The 18,613-nt window shown below is 42.5% G+C and overlaps 1 protein-coding gene across 5 annotated transcripts in view; it reads right to left on the bottom strand.

The window, feature by feature from the left end:
* The window catches only part of LOC116930128 (protein nubbin), a 42,778-nt gene that overhangs the window by 3,002 nt on the left and 21,163 nt on the right, over positions 1 to 18,613 (bottom strand). For 2 of the 5 annotated variants that reach the window (XM_032937501.2, XM_045168442.1), the window contains exons 3-8: positions 12,065 to 12,566; positions 2,400 to 2,797; positions 1,525 to 1,713; positions 1,192 to 1,422; positions 584 to 1,109; positions 24 to 495 (exon numbers count right to left, since the gene is read on the bottom strand). In XM_032937501.2, the coding sequence (XP_032793392.2) occupies positions 24 to 495; positions 584 to 1,109; positions 1,192 to 1,422; positions 1,525 to 1,713; positions 2,400 to 2,797; positions 12,065 to 12,566 (2,318 nt within the window). Of the gene's footprint in view, positions 1 to 23; positions 496 to 583; positions 1,110 to 1,191; positions 1,423 to 1,524; positions 1,714 to 2,399; positions 2,798 to 7,743; positions 7,946 to 12,064; positions 12,567 to 15,520; positions 16,112 to 18,613 lie in introns of those variants that run through there. The other 3 variants (XM_045168444.1, XM_045168443.1, XM_045168445.1) reach the window with 3 other exon arrangements.

Raw genomic sequence — 18,613 nt, 5'->3', positions numbered from 1 at the left:
AAGAAAAGATAAACAGTTATTACCTGTTGCAAAACCAGACGCGGACAACTTCCTTCTCCATAGATAGGCCGTCGGCCAGCATGGCGATCTCTTCCGACGTGGGTTTCGGATTGGCCAAAAACGCCTTTTCCAGCGCGACTCGCACGCTCGTCTCAATCGACGTCCTCTTCTTCCGGCGACGACCCAATCCGTCGCTGACGCTGCTGCCGCCGCCACCGCCACCTAGCGGCGAAGACAAGGGAACGCCGCCAACGCCGCCGGATGCAATGCTGGCCAGTCCGGTCGTTCCGCCCAGGCAGCCGTTGCCTCCAGGGCCATTGCCACCGCCACCCAGAGCGCTGTCGGCGTCTTCCAGCCATTTCTGCAGAAGCGGCTTCAATTTGCACATGTTCTTGAACGACAGGTTGAGCGCTTCGAAACGTGATATGGTCGTCTGGCTAAAATCATTGCCGTACAGTTTGCCCATGGCCAAACCAACATCACCCTGGGTGAAACCTGGGAGATGAGGAATCAATCAAAAAAATAAATAAATAAATAATTTTTAATTCATTTAAAAAAATCGTTAATAAGAAATAGGTTTTACCGAGTTTAATTCTTCGCTGTTTAAACGTTTTGGCAAACTGTTCCAGCTCTTCTAGATCCGTAGTCTCTTCCGGTGGCAAGTCGTACAGCGGCGTGGCGGCAGGGTTCGTTCCAGTGCCAGCGTTGCCGGCTGTGCCGACCTCGATCGTCAGCTGACCAGAGGCCGACGAAGAGTTGGACGACGTCCGCGAGCTGTGCGTCGCCGCCGCTTTCGTCATGACGGGGGCCGCCACTTCGGCCGGCGCTGGATTCGACGAATGGTGATGATGCCGAGGAGAATGTTCTCGAGACGGTTGTTGTTCGACTTGCTGTTGTTTCTCTTGTTGTTGTTGTTGTTGCTGCTGCAATTGTTTGTGCTGCTGCTGCTGCTGCTGCTCCTGAACGTGTTGCTGTTGAATGTGTTGCTGTTGGATGTGAAGTTGATGTTGAGCGTCGGTGAAATTGGTTCGCTGAGACGAAATGACTGACTGTTGTTGTTTCTGCAGCTGTTGGTACTGCTGAGCTGCTTGAACTAGGGCTTGTTGTACCTTTATTTTTGTCGGGCGAAACATTAAGAAAATTTTGGGTTCATTGCGGATGCAGCATTTAAAGGTCTAGCGTCAAACTCACGTGGCTCTGTAGATAAAACTGGGCCTGTGGACTGAATTGGGAGGCGGCTGCCCCTTGTTGAAGCAACGCCAACTGCTGAATAGCCTGCTGTTGAAAATTCTGTTGCATAGCTTGAACTTCCTGGGCCGAAAAGGACAGGCCAGACAGGCCAGGTAGACCGGCGGCTGTGGCGGCGGCCAAGGGATTTTGCAGCAAAACCGAAGGGTTTTGCGTAGCGCTCATTGCCAACATCTAAACAAGATTTGTAACCAAAGAGAACGAGGGGAGAATTGGAAATAAATAAATAAATATTACACACCAAAATACACATGGAATCCAAGTGGTGAAACTTACCTGTCCCAGTGACAGTTGTCCAGCTTGCAACGCAGCTATCGAAGCTTGTAAATTTGCAGCTGCAGCTGCGGCAGGAGAGCCTCCCAAAGTGGCCGAAAACTGACCGTTGATCGGCTGGCCTTCGCCGGAAAAACTATCGCTGTCATGCTGACTGATATCGCCGTAATGATCTCGCCTAGAATTCCTTGCCTAATTCAACACAATTAGAGATTAATTTTTTTTTTCTTTTCAAGCCCCAGGTGTTGCACATCTTTCCATTTGTATGAGTGACACGTAAAAGGGGGAAAAAAAATCATTGAAGTTTCAGTAGCCACCGCTAGATGGCCGACGCGAGCCAATACGCGCTTCAACAAGATTGCCCAGCGGGGGGGAGTTCCAAGAGAAGACGAATTTGAGAGAGCCACCCCCCCCCCCACCCCCTCTGTTAAGTATGCGTAGGAGGAGAATGGGGAGGTTCAACACACATACACACACACTCCCAATTGAGTTTTTTTTTTTTTTTAAACGCACACGTATATATCCAGTGCTCGTTACTGACGTTGACCACTAGCGTTACCAAATCCTCGAAAAATGTCGGTGTGCTCGGCTACAATCCACCAGAGAGTAAACACGGGGTCTTCGAAACCAACAACAAACACAAAACGTACTCGGGGGCTTATTCTTTTTTTGTTTTTGTTTTTTTTTTTCTCTCTTTTTTCCCAACATAGCTCGTGCCGATTTCCTCCACACACACAAGACACACACACATATATATATACCAGTCAAAGCTTATGGCCACCCCCTCCATCTCCCGATGTAAATACAAAAGAAAAGAAATAGGGAGGGCGGAAACAAATCAATAAGAAAATCAACAAAAAAAAAAAAAAAAGATATACCAAATCAAGAGCGACTCCAGCGTCTTCGTTGTCCGATTCCATGAACTCGTCCAAATCGGATGTGTGGTCGGCATCGTGCAGGGGCGAATCGGGCGGACTGGCAGATCCGTCAGAGCTGTGCGGACTGCGACGTCCTTTTGTTTCGACGCGTCGCAAATGTCGCGACTGATCTTGTTGTTGTTGCTGCTGTTGCTGCTGCTGCTGCTGCTGCTGTTGTTGTTGCTGTTGTTGCTGATGCTGCTGTTGTAGTTGCTGCAATTGCTGGTGATAGTCGGCCACCAAATCGCGATGTTCTTTCAACGTGGACGACAGCGACTGGTGGGACGTGATGGGCGATGAACGCGGATTGCCGCCCGTCGTCATGATGTTGTCACGCCCTTTCAACACTAAAACTCCTCCTGTCCGATAAGAAGCAAAAATAGAATAACAAATAGCAAAAGTTAATTTTCAGAGAAAACAGAGCGGCTCATTAATGAAGAGTAGTCATGAATCTAAATTGGAACTCAATTGGCCCGTTTCTTTCTTTTTTTTTTTCGAGCTGGACCAACAACACAAAAGTTAAGATTCTATTGACGAGTTTTATTGATTGACGGTTTCCCATTGGCCCCCACGTTTTTTTATGGGCGCCATTTTCTTTCCTTTATTTAAGGACACTCCAAAAAGCCATTAACAGACCAGAATGGCCGTTTTTCGTGTGTCCGCTTCGTCCACCAGTTTCTTCAGTTAAATGGGAAATAAAAAAATAAAAATTGAAAAATGTATTTAGGCTAACAGGATTTCCACGATTGGTATCCTTCCGTCTGGCCGGAGGAGAGTGAAAAAAAAAAAAAAAATGGACCATCCGTCACAACTATCGGAATCGCCATCAAATCCAGCACACACACACACTCACACTCACACACAGAGCACATCGAATTAGGCAGACTGTTTATATCCCCATTTTATCATTTAAAAATCAAACAAAATTCCCGCTGCACGCAATTGACTCAAGAAAAAACACGCACAAGAGATAAATAAATAGAAAGATTCAACTATTTGGCTAGTAACGAAGACCCTGAATTCCTCGTGCGCGTCTTCCAATGTAAACTATCGGGCCCAGTGGTGCAGCACGGTGGATTTGTTTGGAGCGTTGCACGAAGCAGACGAAGCCACACAGTGAGCGAGGTAGCAGAAGAAGAAGAAGAAAAAAAACGGCCCACATGGAACATGTGGCCAGTTGTTGATTGCTTGTTTACTATGTTTAGGCTGGAAACAAGAGAGGATCCAGCAACATCTTGTAAAGAATTACATTAAAAAAAAAGGGCTATATCCTTGCCCCCGTAAAAAGAGCCCCAAAGAAAAGGGGAAACCCTTTACGTGTAAACAAGACTCGGCAATCAACACAAGATGCAGCACGTGCCAATAGCTTTTAACATCAACAACCGCATCCTTCAAATACCTGCGCATCGTCTTTTCTTGTTCGCTTCTTCCCTCAACACCGATCCCACACAATTTCATTTTGGTTGCATTTCTCTTTATTCAACGCGGTGCGGATGCGTGGCGGACGTCGATAAAAGATTGACGCTGAACAAAGATGGCGGACAGTCTGGATATGTGTACAACGAAAAAAGAAAAGCGAGAGGGGAAAGAACATGAAAGTAAAAAAGAAGGCAATGTGTGTATACATATCACGGAGGTGATGCATTTTTTATTTCTTTTCAGGGGTCCAGCTGGCCAAGCGGCCAGCAGGTGAAATGCTATCGTCAAAACGGCTGGATTTTTTCCCATCGCCCCCCCGCCCCAACGATCGTCTGACCGGTTTGTCCTTTATTAACGAGGTGATGACCTAATCACCTATTCTTTTTACCTCCCCTCTTCGTTCCTTTCCCTTTTTTTTGTTTTGTTTTGTTGAAATAGCCGATGCCATGCGTCATACTGTCAAGTGGCTTGACGTTCTCGCGTGGCCCAGCGTCGAAGGAAACGGCCCGAAAACCGTTCCAGAACGAGACCTCTGACACACGTCAACCGGGACACGCGCACCACGATTTCCATTCATATTTGAAATCAAATAGCAAAACAAACATGGCTCATCTGACTTCTTTCCCTTTCGTGCGCAGCGCTTTGTCCATCGTTACGCGTCTCGTTCTACATTTCAATTAATTCTCCCCTCCCCCCGACAGGAAAGGATTGCAGCTATAACAGGTGATTTACGTCATCGTTTTGTTTTTGGTTCAAGTAAACCATTGATTCAAGTGAATGGCGTCGCTATTCGTTTGGAAATCGGAGGGGGGTGGTCAGTTATCGACTAGAGGCCATCTGGTGATCAAGAAAAACATAATCGACGGGAAATAGGTAAATACGTCTAATGACTCACGATCGGTAGAAAACAAAAGTCAATTGAAAGTTTAAAATTAAAAAGGAACAAGAAAAGATGTTGTGTGTCTTGTTGGTGGCGACTGTCTGGCCGCCTTAAGAAGGATGTCATCACGTGGCCCCATCACTTGAGCAATTGGATGCACGAGGGAGGGGGGGGGGGATAACGAAGACGGGAAATGCACACTTGCCACGAACACAAAAGAAAAAGAAACAAGACGTTAGCGTTCTCATTGCAAAGAAGAAAATGGTTGACCCTCTTTTCTTTCTTCTTCAAATGATCGTAAAACGTCGACCGTCATAAAAGGGGAAACAAAACGGACATTGAAAGTGATCGATTTCAACGACATCACGTCCATTTTGTTTTGTTTTCAACCATAAACGACGCACAGAAAGAAAGAGAAAAAAAGAGGACGTCAATTTCCAAATGGAAACGAAACGTACATCCGTTTTAAATCATTCGCGTGAGATGGCTGATTACTCAATGAATCGGGCAAATGAAAGTCAAACAAGGCGCGCGAGGGGGCTCAACGGCGTCAATTAAGCGTCTCTAATGAAAGGCACCCATAAAGAAACGAGTCTGCTTTTTCGTGTGTGCGTGAGTGCCCCAAAGACGAGAAACCGCAACAATTAAGAAAACAGTTCGCTGCCTTTCTCTCTTTCTGTCTCTGTTGTGCACACACGATAGACGCCATCTGCCGCCACACACGACTTTTTTTTTTTTCTCGTTTCTCTCGACAAGTTTAACAAACAAATACGTCTAATAAGGATGCAATACGAATAGCTGCAAGCGTTAGGGAAAAATGGCGAGCGGTGAATCTTTTTCATTTTTTTTTAAGGAAAAAAAAAATAAATAAAATGTAGGACCTTGTCTCATTTGCCGCTAGTAGCTGTCCGTACAATTTCACAATTTGACAGGTGGGCACGACCGAACAACACACAACAACAAATAGTGATTAACTGGGCTCCCTTATTTTTTGTGTGTGTGTCTACCTACCCCTTCCGGCCTGTTTCTACCTCGAGGCAATTACACACCTATCGCCTATAGACATGAAAAGAGAGAAAAAAAAAACACACAAATTCCTTGTAGCAATTTCTACCAAACCACTTTGTTAAAGCATTTCCCCTCGCCTTCGTTAAGAACCTCTGAAAAAAAAATTTATTTTGTTGTTGTAATGAAGTTGGACTGGTAACATAAACACAGAGCAAGGGGACAGAGAGAGAGAGAGAGAGCGAGGGAAGAATGATTGGTGTGTGTGTGTGTGTGTGTGCCCGGTAGCAAAAGAAGAGTAGCTATCGTCTAATCTCGTTCCAGCTCTGCCAGACTCCCCTTTCTTTCTTCTTCTTTCTTTTTTTTATAAATAAATAAATAAAAATGTAAGGCGAACAATAGAACACAATCGGCAGGACGCAGTGATCCGCAAGAGAAAACAAATGTCTTTCTTATTATTCCCTTTTTTTTCTCTCCGGCCAAGAGAGAGAAGGTCCGACGGGAAAAACGTGGGGGCCCTCCCACCTTCTTTTTTGTTCTTCTCGTTATCAACCGGCCGTTTGTAGGCCGGGCTAAATCGACTGGCAAAGTCACATTTTTTTTTTTTCTTCTCTACACACACACACACACACAGAAGTTTTCGTATGTTAGACTAGAGCCATTCGTATCGATTGGACAGGCCAGAAACAAAAGAGAACTTTTCTAAAAGTCGGATATAAACAAATGCTGCGCGAAGCTCTTTCTCTCCCCTCCGTTCCAACATAAATAGTCTCCTCGAACGCACCTTTTTAACCCTCCAAATAGTAAAAAACAAAAATGATAAAGACTCAATAATTTGTTCCGCATTTTAAACAAATGACTTCCCACTTTTTGTTTTTGTTTCAATCAATTTCAAACGGTCACTATTGCTACTTGTTTTGTTTTTTATTCTACTCTGATGTCAGTAGGTGGAGCAATAAGCCACCCCCCTCCACATAAAAAAATATATATATATAACAATCAAGCCATGTTACAAATTGAAACACACCCACCGCAGAGAGAGGGTTGCTCTCTTTTTTTTTTTCACTCCCCGTCACACACATCTAATATCTATTTCGATCAACACACACAAAAAAAAAACACACACAACGAGGGGTAGATTAAGTGTTAAGATTAAAGAGCAACAGTCTATATATATATATATGGGGTGGTGGATTATAACAACAACCGCCATAACCCACCGGTCACACGAATGTGTGTATACGCTGTGACCCGTGCGCGCCCCCCCCCCACCACCACTTGCACCCCTTTTTTTATTAGGCAACACTGTATCTATTGGGATCGACTGAATTATATGGAAAAAAAAAATAACACGCGTGCACAATAAAAGGGGTGAGAGTCGTTTAGGGTTATAACAACCGTTATTTATGATAGGAGAGAAAAAAACGTGTCTATAACACACACACACACACCGGTGTATTTAGATGGGGGAATAACCTCTGACAAGCTCAATAGAGCATTGAATATACACACAACCCCTTCGTTTTTTTTTTTTTTAGGGCGCCTGTTGCATTTAGAAGAAGGGGTTGTTACGATGGCGAAAGAAAAAAAATTGAACAAAAGATATTCTAAACGCCAATCCCTTGACTCAATGACACGTGCTGATGAATGGAAAATTCAATAATCAAACAAGCCCTTTTGGTTATGAGAGACAGAGTATAGGGTCATAACAATACAAACGAGAGAGAGAGAAAAAAAAATATTGTATAGAGTTGGAAAAAAAAAGTGCTTAATAGACAAATCAATGCCACCACCACCCCTTTTTGTGTGAGTGTGTGTATGCATGAAATTGGGGCGGATGTATCTGTAAGCCTTTGGATACATTATAAGGTCAATTGATTCGACACAACAGCGAGAGAATTAAAACTATATCCAGATCAAGTGTGTTGGAATTTCGGATTTTCAGAGACTCATTTAAATACAATGCACCTTATTATATATGCAAATTTGTTGAAGTTTTACCCGTCAAGTGCGTGTTGATTTATTCACTGGCAAGCAAACACTGGTAAGGCACATGGAAAAGGAAAAAAAAAAAACTGGCGCTCGAATTATTCCTGGACACAACACTGTTTGCTGGCTCTGCATAGACTGAGGCCTGTTTAAGCACATACCTCAAAACTGCCAAAATGGCCGATAGGGGAAAATAAAAATGGAGGAAGGGGCTGCAAAAACAAAATCTTTTTTTTTTTTTTCTTCCTCCCATCTTCTTCTTTTTTTTCTTTTTTTAAATTTCTACGCCCGTTTTTATTTTTCTCTTTTTCCTATTAAAACTACCCCCCCAAAAAAGGGGGGGTATGCAAATCCCTGGAGCAGTAAGGAGGTAGGGGGACAAAAACTTGTACACGTCAGATGTGACGGACATTCGAGATGGGTGACCTTCAACAAGAGGGGGTTGGGGAGGTTATTTTACATCCCTTCGATACATTTTCGAATAACAAAAAAGGTTTTCGATAAACTTGTTGTCTCTATGAATATTCCAACACATGCAAAATACCAATTTTCAATCCCCAACCCCCAACGCCACCATTTTCGATCGTTTTCTTTTTCGAAGGGGGGCGGAAATAGATTCATCCACTAATGATTACATAAGTCAGGCCAAAAAAGAATTAAAATGACTATTTCCATCATGAAACAAAAATTAGTTTGAAACCGTTCAACCAAAATAATAAATGCAGGTCAACCGGAACACCCCGAAAAAAGAAAAAAAAACTAAGAATAATGTTCTGGTTTTGTCTGCTAAAATGCCGTAGGCAAACCAACGAGGTAAAGTCGTCTGCTAATCCACGGCCCCCCCCCCATTTGATGCAGTCGCCTTCATTACCGCCAGTCACCAGCAGAGTGATTAATGGAACAAGATTTTTTCTTTCTTTCTTTCAAACCCAAAAAGAAAAAAAAAGAAAAGTTCACATGAGAAAAGGTAAATGCAACAAGACGGGCGACAACACAACAAAACTATGTGGTCCGGGCACACACACACACACACACACAAAAGAACACGAAAGAAAACAACCAAAATTACACAGCCAACCGCAAAACGATTGTTCTAGAAACTTTCCCAAAAGTGGCATTAAACACCTTTCAAAGTGCCAAACCCTGGAGAAAAAAAAAAAAAAATGAACGAGACAACGGTGGGTGGACATAAAACGTAGCCAAAGACTTTAATTCAAAAATTTGACTAATAAAATGCATCCATAATAAAAAAAAAAACCAAAAAATGGGAAGAAAACGGTCAAGTTCTATCGACCATGATGGAAAACACATTTTTTCGAATAAAAAATATCCGAAAAAAAAAAAAAAACGTCTATTTTCTCTCTGTGTGTGTGTGTGTGTGTGCAGACATTATTGCAGGGGGGGGGAGGAAGAACTTTAACAAGACACCATAAAAATAAAACCTTTCCCTATGTTGAATAAAGAACCGAGGAATTGAGGAAATCAAAATGGCGGACGAATCGCTCAATCGACAATGCCTGAGGGGCGCTAATGTGACGTTGCACGATCATACCAAACAAATTTACGGTGGTTTGTTTTTTTGTTTTGTTTTTTTTATACGTCAAACGGGACGAGAAAAGTTCGGTAGTTACAGACAAATTATCCGCTTCGTTTTCTCCCTCCCCCTCCCTACCATTTCTTGTAATGTGAACGCAAAACCGATGCCTGCACACTGGAACATTAGTGGCGAAAACGAGGTGTGTGCGTGACCAGGCTACATTTAAATTATTGGTCGGTTGTTGTATGTGTAACGACTCAAAGTGTTCCCCCCGTCCTGTTAGTGGGAGGCAAATGGTTCCTCTACTTACTCATTTTATTTTGTTTTATTTCCCACTATTACGTATGTTGTTTTGTTTTTAATGGCGTGCGCTCCACCAATTTTCCTAGTAGGAAATAAAATTTAAAAAAAAAAAAAAAAAAAGAACGATGTACTTTCTAACTTTTTGTTGATTATTTCGTCCAGTGTCTAATCATTGGCCCTAAGGCTCATCGATAGCCGCGGCCATTGTTGTTTTAGAATCGGCCATTCGGGGGGGTGGGTACAGACGACATTGTTTGTTTCCAATGTGGTTTTCCTTTTTTTCTTTTTATTATTTCTTTTCTACGATTTCGGTAAAAAAAAAAATATGTTTGGTTCATCGGACTCGCTTTTTTTTTTTTTTTTTTGCCTGTCCCGTTTCAGATCATTTGCATACCGGCGTTCAAGTCACCCATTTCAAACTCGAACATTTTTCTTTTCTCAAACAAAGAAGAAGAAAGAAAAGAAAAAATAGTTCGCTTCCATAAACAAAAAGTGGCAGTCTCTTCTCTCTCATGTGTGTGTGTGTGTGTGTGTGTGCGTGTAGCGTCACGAGCGTCGGGGTCCTCGATCAATTGGTGGAATTTGTCCGCTGGTGCAGGCAGGCGCCGGGAGGAGAGAAGTCAGCTCTCTCTCTTTGCGCTTATATAAGTACACACTCTGTGAGCTGCAGGAAGAAGTAAGGGGAAGAGGGGGGGATTGGGGTGGCAGAGTCGGTTCAGCCTCGACGCCTCCGGTCGGGAGCAAAAGAAAAAAAATAAATAAATACATATATGTTTTATATTATATATATATATCAGGAGAAAGGCGACGGAGCTTTGCCTCTTCTTTTTATAGAAGAAAATAGGTCGACGCCGACGACGCCATCCAAGAGAGAGAGAAGAAGAAGAAAAGTCGATACAAGAAAATGGCGCGGAATACAATTTTTTCTTTCGGAGGTTAGAGGCAAAAAAAGGGGGGAAGGAGTTGGGTAATAAGAATAAAAGAAGTTGGAAGAAGGCGTTAATGAAAGCAAAAAGAAAGAGAAGGACAAAAAAAAAAAGAAAGAAGAAGTCCTGAATGATGGGCGTCGCTATGGTAACCGGTCGCTAAGCTGCTTTTCCGGGGGACCCAGCGTCGGACGCCCGGCCCTTTCTTTTTTTGTTCTCTGCTAAAAACTAAAGGCTATTGCGATGATGGTAACTTGAGCAGCTAACTGACGAGGCGCCACGTGACACACGTCGCCCTTCTTTTCTTTTTTCTATCCCCTCCCCCCTCTTTTTTTTTGGTCCAATCAACAAAATCAATAGGAGAAATTTAGACGTCCTTTTTTTTTTCGAAATAATAGTCTTAACTCAAAATCTTGCGAATCGACGTTTACTTGGCGCATCAAAAACTCTTGCGGGGGGGGGGGAGAAATCGTTGGTCATAACTTAGTAGGCTACAGTGTGTTAGCAATCGACCGAATCGAACGAATGTTAAAAAAAAAAAAAAAACCCATCATTCAAAATAGAGGGGGGGGTTGTGGATGTGGCGTTTTGCGGTTGTTGGAAGAGATACAGAGCATATACAAAATAAGAGGCGAGTACACACAATCGTTTAATGGCTCGCGACCGAGAAATATTATTACGGATTAAAAGAAAAAAGGAAAAAAAAAAGTAGGACATATTGGCAACAAACTGAACTTTCACGGCTAAACTCAACGACTCCGTTTTGTGTGTGTGTGTGTGTGTTTTTATTGTCGCTTCACTTTGGTTTCATTGATTGCAAATGATCTTAATTTCTGCATTTCCAAAATGAAAATTTTGAGGAATTTTATTTTATTTTATTTTTTTTCAAACAAAAATTTCCCAATTGTTTTGAATACCACACAATTCAGCCAACCAATTATCTAAATAAAATGGGGAGGGAAAACAAAAAAAAAGTTGGAAAGTTTTGTACTAATCATCGTTCGGTAGTCGTATAGAAAAACGATTATCCCTTCCCCACCTTTTTTTTTTTCTTTTTGGATAAATAATAATAAAAAAAAGAAAAAAAAAAAGAAAACCAGTGGCAATGACGCCACAGATTTCATGGCTGTATTTTTTTTTTTCAAACTTTATTTGAATAACAAAAGAGCTTCATTGTCTTTTTTTTTTTTTTTATTTCTACCCTCTTTTTAGTGAAGAGAGAAGGTAGATTGGAATGAAGGTCAATCAATGTCAGGATTGCAGGTAGGCCAGAATGACTAATCATATCAAACACATTTTGAAATCAAAAAATATCAACGGATACGCCCCGAATTGCTTGATTCAAATCATTTAGACCTTATACAAGATTTGCAATCAGCTGTTTGCAACTAAATCAACCGATGATTACGAGTTTTAAAAATTGAAAAAAAAGAAAAAGAAGGGCAACCGACAGAGCGGGACACTCTGTCAACCAAATCGAGTCCTCCTTCCAAATTCATTTTTCCAATAAAAAAAAACGAAAAAACAAAATGGCGATAAACAAAACAAAATGCGTGATTCGACTTACCGTCACACTTGGCGTGCGCGAGATGAGTTCGATTTTTGGCAGTCAACGGACGACGTTGATGATCGTGTTGCGTTTCGTTGGCGATTTCAGCGTCGTCCGAATCTGAATCGGTAAACGAATTGGCTCCCAGACTTCCAGCGCTGCCGACCGATGCCGGCGTCGATGACCCGAGACACTGTTGAGACGACGTCGGATGGACAGCAGACGAATGGTGAACCAAACCACTTAAACCGGTCAAAGTGTTGAGATTGTTTAACGCCGGCACCGATGCCATGGCCAATGAGATGGGCATATTAAGTGGCATCGTCAACGAGGGCATCCGGAAAGCTGCAGACGCCGACGATGACGTCGATGATTGACCTCCTGCGTTGTTACTTGAACCACTAGTCCGGCCTCCTGCTCCTCCCGCGGAAACGGGCAAAACGACGCCAGTTGGACCTCGATGAATGGCGTGCTGATCAAACTGGTCCAGTTTCTTCATTCTGTCCTTCACCGACACTGACTGGATAGAACGGAATTGCACAGGCATCAATGATGATGACAGACAATCAAACGAATCTTTTTCTTTCTCTTTTGCGGCTAGTGATTTGATTACAAGACTAGAGAACTATATATGTATGTATATATATCTAATAACAAGCCAGGGATTATTGTTTGTGCGCCCAACAGTTTTCTTATTCGGCGGCGGTGGGCGTAGCACACACACACACACAGACGCACATCAGCACACGCATAGACGTCTTCGATTATTGTTTATTCTTCTTCTTCGAATAGCCACCCAATAAAGAATCCATGGCGGCCAAGTTGGTTCCTGGCCTTGTTTAATTCCCAAATTCAAACACATACACACCAACACACACCAACACACACACACAACGTGCTAGAATTTCACCGACAACCCAGAGAAATGACAACACGTTTAATGTTGGCGCGATTAATCTTAAAAAAACACACGGCGCAACCAAAAAAAAAATAAGATCAAGTCGGGCAAAGGCTCTCGAATGAAACACACCTGGTTGCAGCCGGCGCTCAACTCGCAATGAAAGCAGTGCCCAAGACTACACACAACCCAAAGGGAAGACCTTGGCAGGCTTTTTTTTTTCCTTTTTTCTTTTCCCTGGGAATATAGCCCGTGGGGGCAGCACAAACTGTTCTTTCTTTATAAAAGCGAGACAACCAAGTTCTACGTATACGTACTATTACAACCGAATATACTATGGTGGTAGGGTAGTGGTAAAAAAAAAAAAAGAAAAAAAGGAGGAGGTAAAAATCTAAAAGGGAAGGTTACATATGTGTGCGTGTGTGTTGGTAACAGGGTCCAGCCCAGGGTTCGTTTCCAAACTGGTTCAGGCACGCTATTGGTCGAATGCAAACGCCTCGACTCCGCCCAACTCACGCGACTCGTTTTTCAGCCGCCTCCTACTTCCCTTTTTCTGTGTGTGTGTGTGTGTGTGTGTGTCTATAAACCCAAAACTGTTAAATGCGTGTGTGTGTGTGTTATTGTGCTCTGAATTTTCAAAAAGTCGCTTTCAATAAAAGAGGAGAAATTCGAACAATTCAATTGGAATCATGGCCGATGCGAGCGCCGTTGCCAACTTTACTCATTTTTTTTGTTGCTGCCAAAATCTTTAAATTCCCACATCAAATTGAAAATAATAAAATTTTAAAAATAAAACGTCTGCATTTTCGATAACATTCCTTTTTTGTGTGTTTGAAAACGATGGTTCAGAGAAAAGTGATCCATTCTCGCAGATATCCAGCTAGCCATACATTCATAATTCATGGATTTCTTGGTCTGTGTGTGTGTGTGTGTGTGTCTAGATTGAAACCGGGTCTGAATTCACCACTCTCGGGAGGAGAGAAAAAAAAAGGAGGCCATCATTAATCTTATATGGATATGTATGCCGGATGATATTGTGCAAGGTCCCTTAGACGTTGGATTCTGAGGGGTGGCTGCTGCGGAATAAAAAGGGAAAAAAAAAAAAGACGAGGGGAAAAGGAAAAAGAGGCTCCATCGTCCGTTTCCTTCATCTGTGGAAATTGGTAGTCGGTGGTGGACACTTGCATATATTGATGCTCTCCCCCCCACCCGTCCCTGGACTTTCTCCCTCTCTTCAATATATTCACAATGGTCCCTTTTTTTTTCCCTTATTTCGCCCTTTTTTTTTTCGCTTGTGATGGCCCCGACCATTATCACGATTTTCCTCTTTAGTCGTCACATTTATCCGTATTTCTGGCATTTTTACCCCGCTTTTCCGAAGAAAAATCCCCCCCCCCTCCCCCTGAAGAAGAAACGAAGAGAGAGGGGGTCTTCCAACACACACACACACACAGGATGTGAGGGATGGCGGGGGTGGAGGGGGTTTCGCCATGGATGTATATTTTTATATGACAATTTTTCGAGCTGTAGTCATCTCTCCGAACAAGAAAGTACACGGTATGCTATATATATATATATACCGTCAACCACTATGTGTACATACAATATGGCAGCCCTGGAGCCATTTTCGATCGAACAGGGGAAAGGGGGGGGGGATTGAGTTGGAGGAGGGGGGTCAGAGAACAGCACACACACACACACACTCCAAAATCAGAAATAATCATCAACAAGAATAGGTTACATCAATTGAAAATACTTCGATCAACGTATTTGGCCTACAGTTGGGTCCTCTCTGTTGCTATCGGTCATCTACTTCCGAGTTCCTCTTTTCCTTTCCCCCCCCTCTCACACAGACACCCCCTCGTTACAAAATGGATTTTCTTAGTTGACAGTTCCAGGGTGGACAGAAGGGCGAAAGCAAGTGCTTCACTCATTTTATTATTCGAAAATAAACCAATTTCCCCAGCCCCGTAGAATGAAAAAATGGAAATGGTTGGCGGTAAAAAAAGTACAGGGCCATTCCGCACAATGGCCATTAACTAACTGCTAAAAAAAAAAAAACCAAAGTGGCAACACTGTGTTCTACAAGGATTTGTCCAAAATGCTCATTTCTACTTGGCCTGTTATTATTTTTAAACGGTCATAGTATTTGCCCCTCCTCTACTCTTTTCGTCCTACATTTTTGTTGTTTTTCCGACTCGTCTTCGAAAATGGTCCAGGAGCCACTGAGCAGACGCAAAGACGCGCGGAATGTTTTTTTTTTTCATTTCTTGTACGTGCCGAGACATGTAGAAAGGAACGGAGGCCATCTTGTGATGTCGAGACGCTATGTGCGTCAAAGAAATTCGCACAATCGAAAGACAACAACAACAACAACAAAGAGGGTCAACATCCGACAACTCATCGTCCAGTATTGAAATTTGGAAACCATCAAATCGAGATGGTCATCTGACAAATGAATGTCCAAAGAGAAATGCTCAAAAGGGGGCGCACATGCACAAAAGGAAAACATTCTTCCATCCATCCCCCCCATTTTGCACATAGAAATCAAGAAAAAGAATTTTAAAAATTCTTACCTGGACACACAACCTGTTTTCTAGGCAAAAAAAAAGGAAAAAGAAAAAGAAAACTGTGCGTTTAAAAAGAACAAAATCCTATCGCACACGGCATATAAAGATGTACTATGTAACTGAATCTTCTTCCAGTCGGCTGCTCACTTGAAACTCAATAACTTTTGCAGACGACCAAACAAGGGGAGAGGGGAAAGAAAAAAAAAAATTGCCGATGGCGACACTGTCAAGTTTTCAAACGATTTCCTTTTTTTTTTTTTTTTTCGTTGATTGTATGTTTAGAACTTGTCGGTTTCTAACGGAGTCACTGTGGCGTCCTCCCCTCCCCCAACTGTCCGCGTGTGTGGGGTTTGGAATATCGAAAAACACGCACAAACCACCGACGACTCAAGAAGCAAATCAAAGAAGAAAAAAAAAAAAGGGCAGAAGCAGCCGAATGAAAAAGAGAAGGGGAGTGGAATAGAAAAGAAACGACGGGGGTGGTAAAGAAAGGAGAGATGTGTGTTCATGGAGGGTCCTTGTAACCATATCAGGAGGATGGGTAAGAATAAGAAATTGCAGCAGGCGTCTTGTAACGATCGTGCGCAAGCGCCTGGACGTCGCCCAATGTTGGAAGCCAGCTGCATGCAAACGAGCTTGTGGCACAGGGGGCGAAAATAGAAGGTGGTGGTGGGGGGGAGGTTGGAGACAAACTGTCAAATGGGAGGAGAGACTTGAATTCAAACCGTCCAATTCAAAATCCCACCTAAAACTTCCCCCTTTTGCTATCCCTGGACTAGAAACGGCCAATCGCGTACGACCAGTTTTTTTTTTCAATCGTCTTCCTCATTTGAATAATGCCTCCAGCATAAACTTTTTTATTTGGAAGGTTGTTGTTGCGTATCAACACCTTTTGTATTGTTTTGCATATCATTTCAGTAATGATATAAAAGGGTTTGTTAATTGGATGGATTCGTCTCTAGCTGGAATGAAAATGTAAACGTCCAGGAAAGAGAATTGATTGATCTTTACAAGAAGTCCAAATCTTCCCAGCCCCTCCTTTAGCCTACAGACACACACACACACACACACACAGGGAACTATGGTCCAGTATCCGGCAGAGCTACAGCTTCTTTATCGATTGAGACGGCCGCGCAGGAGAATGCCAGGCGTCCCTGGAAAAAAAGAAGAAAAGGGTGGGGGAGGAGAACCATATAGCGAATGAGATCGGGCACATCAACAGTGGACTCTTCCATTCTTCTCAACACACAGCCGTTTTTTTCATTTTCAATACATCATTAGAAAAACCGTTTTTTTTCTTTCAATAGAAAGCTGTTCTTCTTTTCTGTTCAGAAAAAATGTTCTGTTGGCTTTACACAGACACCCACCCTTTTAAAATTGATTGAAATAAACGCCCATAGCACGAGCCTCTCCAACACGAACGTGTATATACACGTCGAGAAAAGTCCAGGGCTGCCAAAGATCAGTGGCGAACCAGGGCAGCCATTGATCGACCAGTGGTCTTGCCGCGAGACCTGGTGGAGATTTTGATGGCGTCTCTGTTTGGCTTCGACGCTTTGCTCAGAATCTTCTATCTTTACATTCAATATGTATATATTTACGTTCGCTGTCTTTCGCATTATAGATTTATTTAACCTGTAGAACAAAAAAAAAAAAAAACACTGGACTATCGACTATTTTAGGCTCTTGGTTCTACACGGTAGCAGCGGCCATTAGTAAAAGTGCCTCAGGCGACTGACCAATGACCGTGATTGATTCAATCTTGCCAGGGCGTTCACTACTCTTTTCTTAGTTATAAATAAATATACTCGCCCCCCCCCTTTTTTTTTACTTCATCATCAAGTACTGACCGCTGCTGGATGCATCCCCCCCCCCCTCTTCTCGTTACGCAATGCTTCCGGGCGAATTACCATTTCCCCCGCAATTGGGAAAGAAGAAGAAGAAAAAGAAAAAAAGGGCGAATCAAACAACAAATTTACATATGTGATTACGCATTGTAATTGAAAATGATGCGTGACCAATTGTCAGACGTTATTTTCTATTCTTCAACGAGAAATAACAACATCTTGGAAATCTTTTCTTCTTCGTTAACGTGGAACGCCAAACAACCCCGTTGGATATATATTTCCGTCCGGTCGGTCGTTGTTGGCTACTGTTGCTGCCACGCGAAGAACCAAATGGAACCGTACACACACACACACACACACACACACAGAGAGAGAGCTAAGAAGAAGAAGTAAGAAGAAGAAAAAAAAATAGGTGCATTTCTAGACGAAGCAACACAGCATGGGGTGCACGTGTTGTTATTATTTAGGTGGAAGCCACAAGCTATAAAAATATACAAAACAAAAGAGGCGGTTTCCTGTTCTGCACACTGTACCCACACCACCGAAGAAAAGAAGAAAAAATAAAATAGAAAACGTGAAGAACTACAAAAAAGAAACGGGATTTTCGTAATCAGTAATCTGTCTATGCTTGATTGTTAAAAAGTACGATACGCTTGAGAAAAATATATAATAATAAATCGAATCATTTCCAGCGAACTCGGCGCAGAATTCGCGATCAATTTCGAAATCAAGGAATTCCAAAAAAATTTCAATAAAAAAAATCTAATTCATTGAAATGAATCGCCCCTGTTTTCATAAACAGCCATCCAAAATGCTGAATTTGGATTGGATCCAGCAGAATATAAAGGAGTCGATTGAAAAAAAAAAAAAGGAGAGCGAAAGGGGTTGAACATCATAAATGCAAAAAAAAAAAAATGAAATAGAGGAAAGGGCGGGGTCGTACCCCTTTCTATACGATCCCGATCTCTTTTACATACGCCACCCTTTTTATGCACGCCGACCAACCCCGTGTCGTCGTCGGATGCAGACTCTTTGAAATTCAGAATGTCGAAAAAAAAAAAAAAACATGGCGAGATTGAGAGGAGGGAGTTGGAATATTCTATTGGCCGCCGACTTGCTCTGAAAATCGATATGTAAAAAATAAGAATAAAAAAAAAGACCGACGCCAACGACGCCCCTCCCCACGTCTGAATTCAAGGCTGCAGATTTATTGAACTGTTTGGCGCACGCGTCCTTTCTACGTAGATCTAAA

The sequence above is a fragment of the Daphnia magna genome, linkage group LG1 (genome assembly GCF_020631705.1).
Source record: "Daphnia magna isolate NIES linkage group LG1, ASM2063170v1.1, whole genome shotgun sequence".
Classification (NCBI taxonomy): Eukaryota; Metazoa; Arthropoda; class Branchiopoda; order Diplostraca; family Daphniidae; genus Daphnia; species Daphnia magna.
This window is presented reverse-complemented; position numbering and strand designations above follow the sequence as displayed.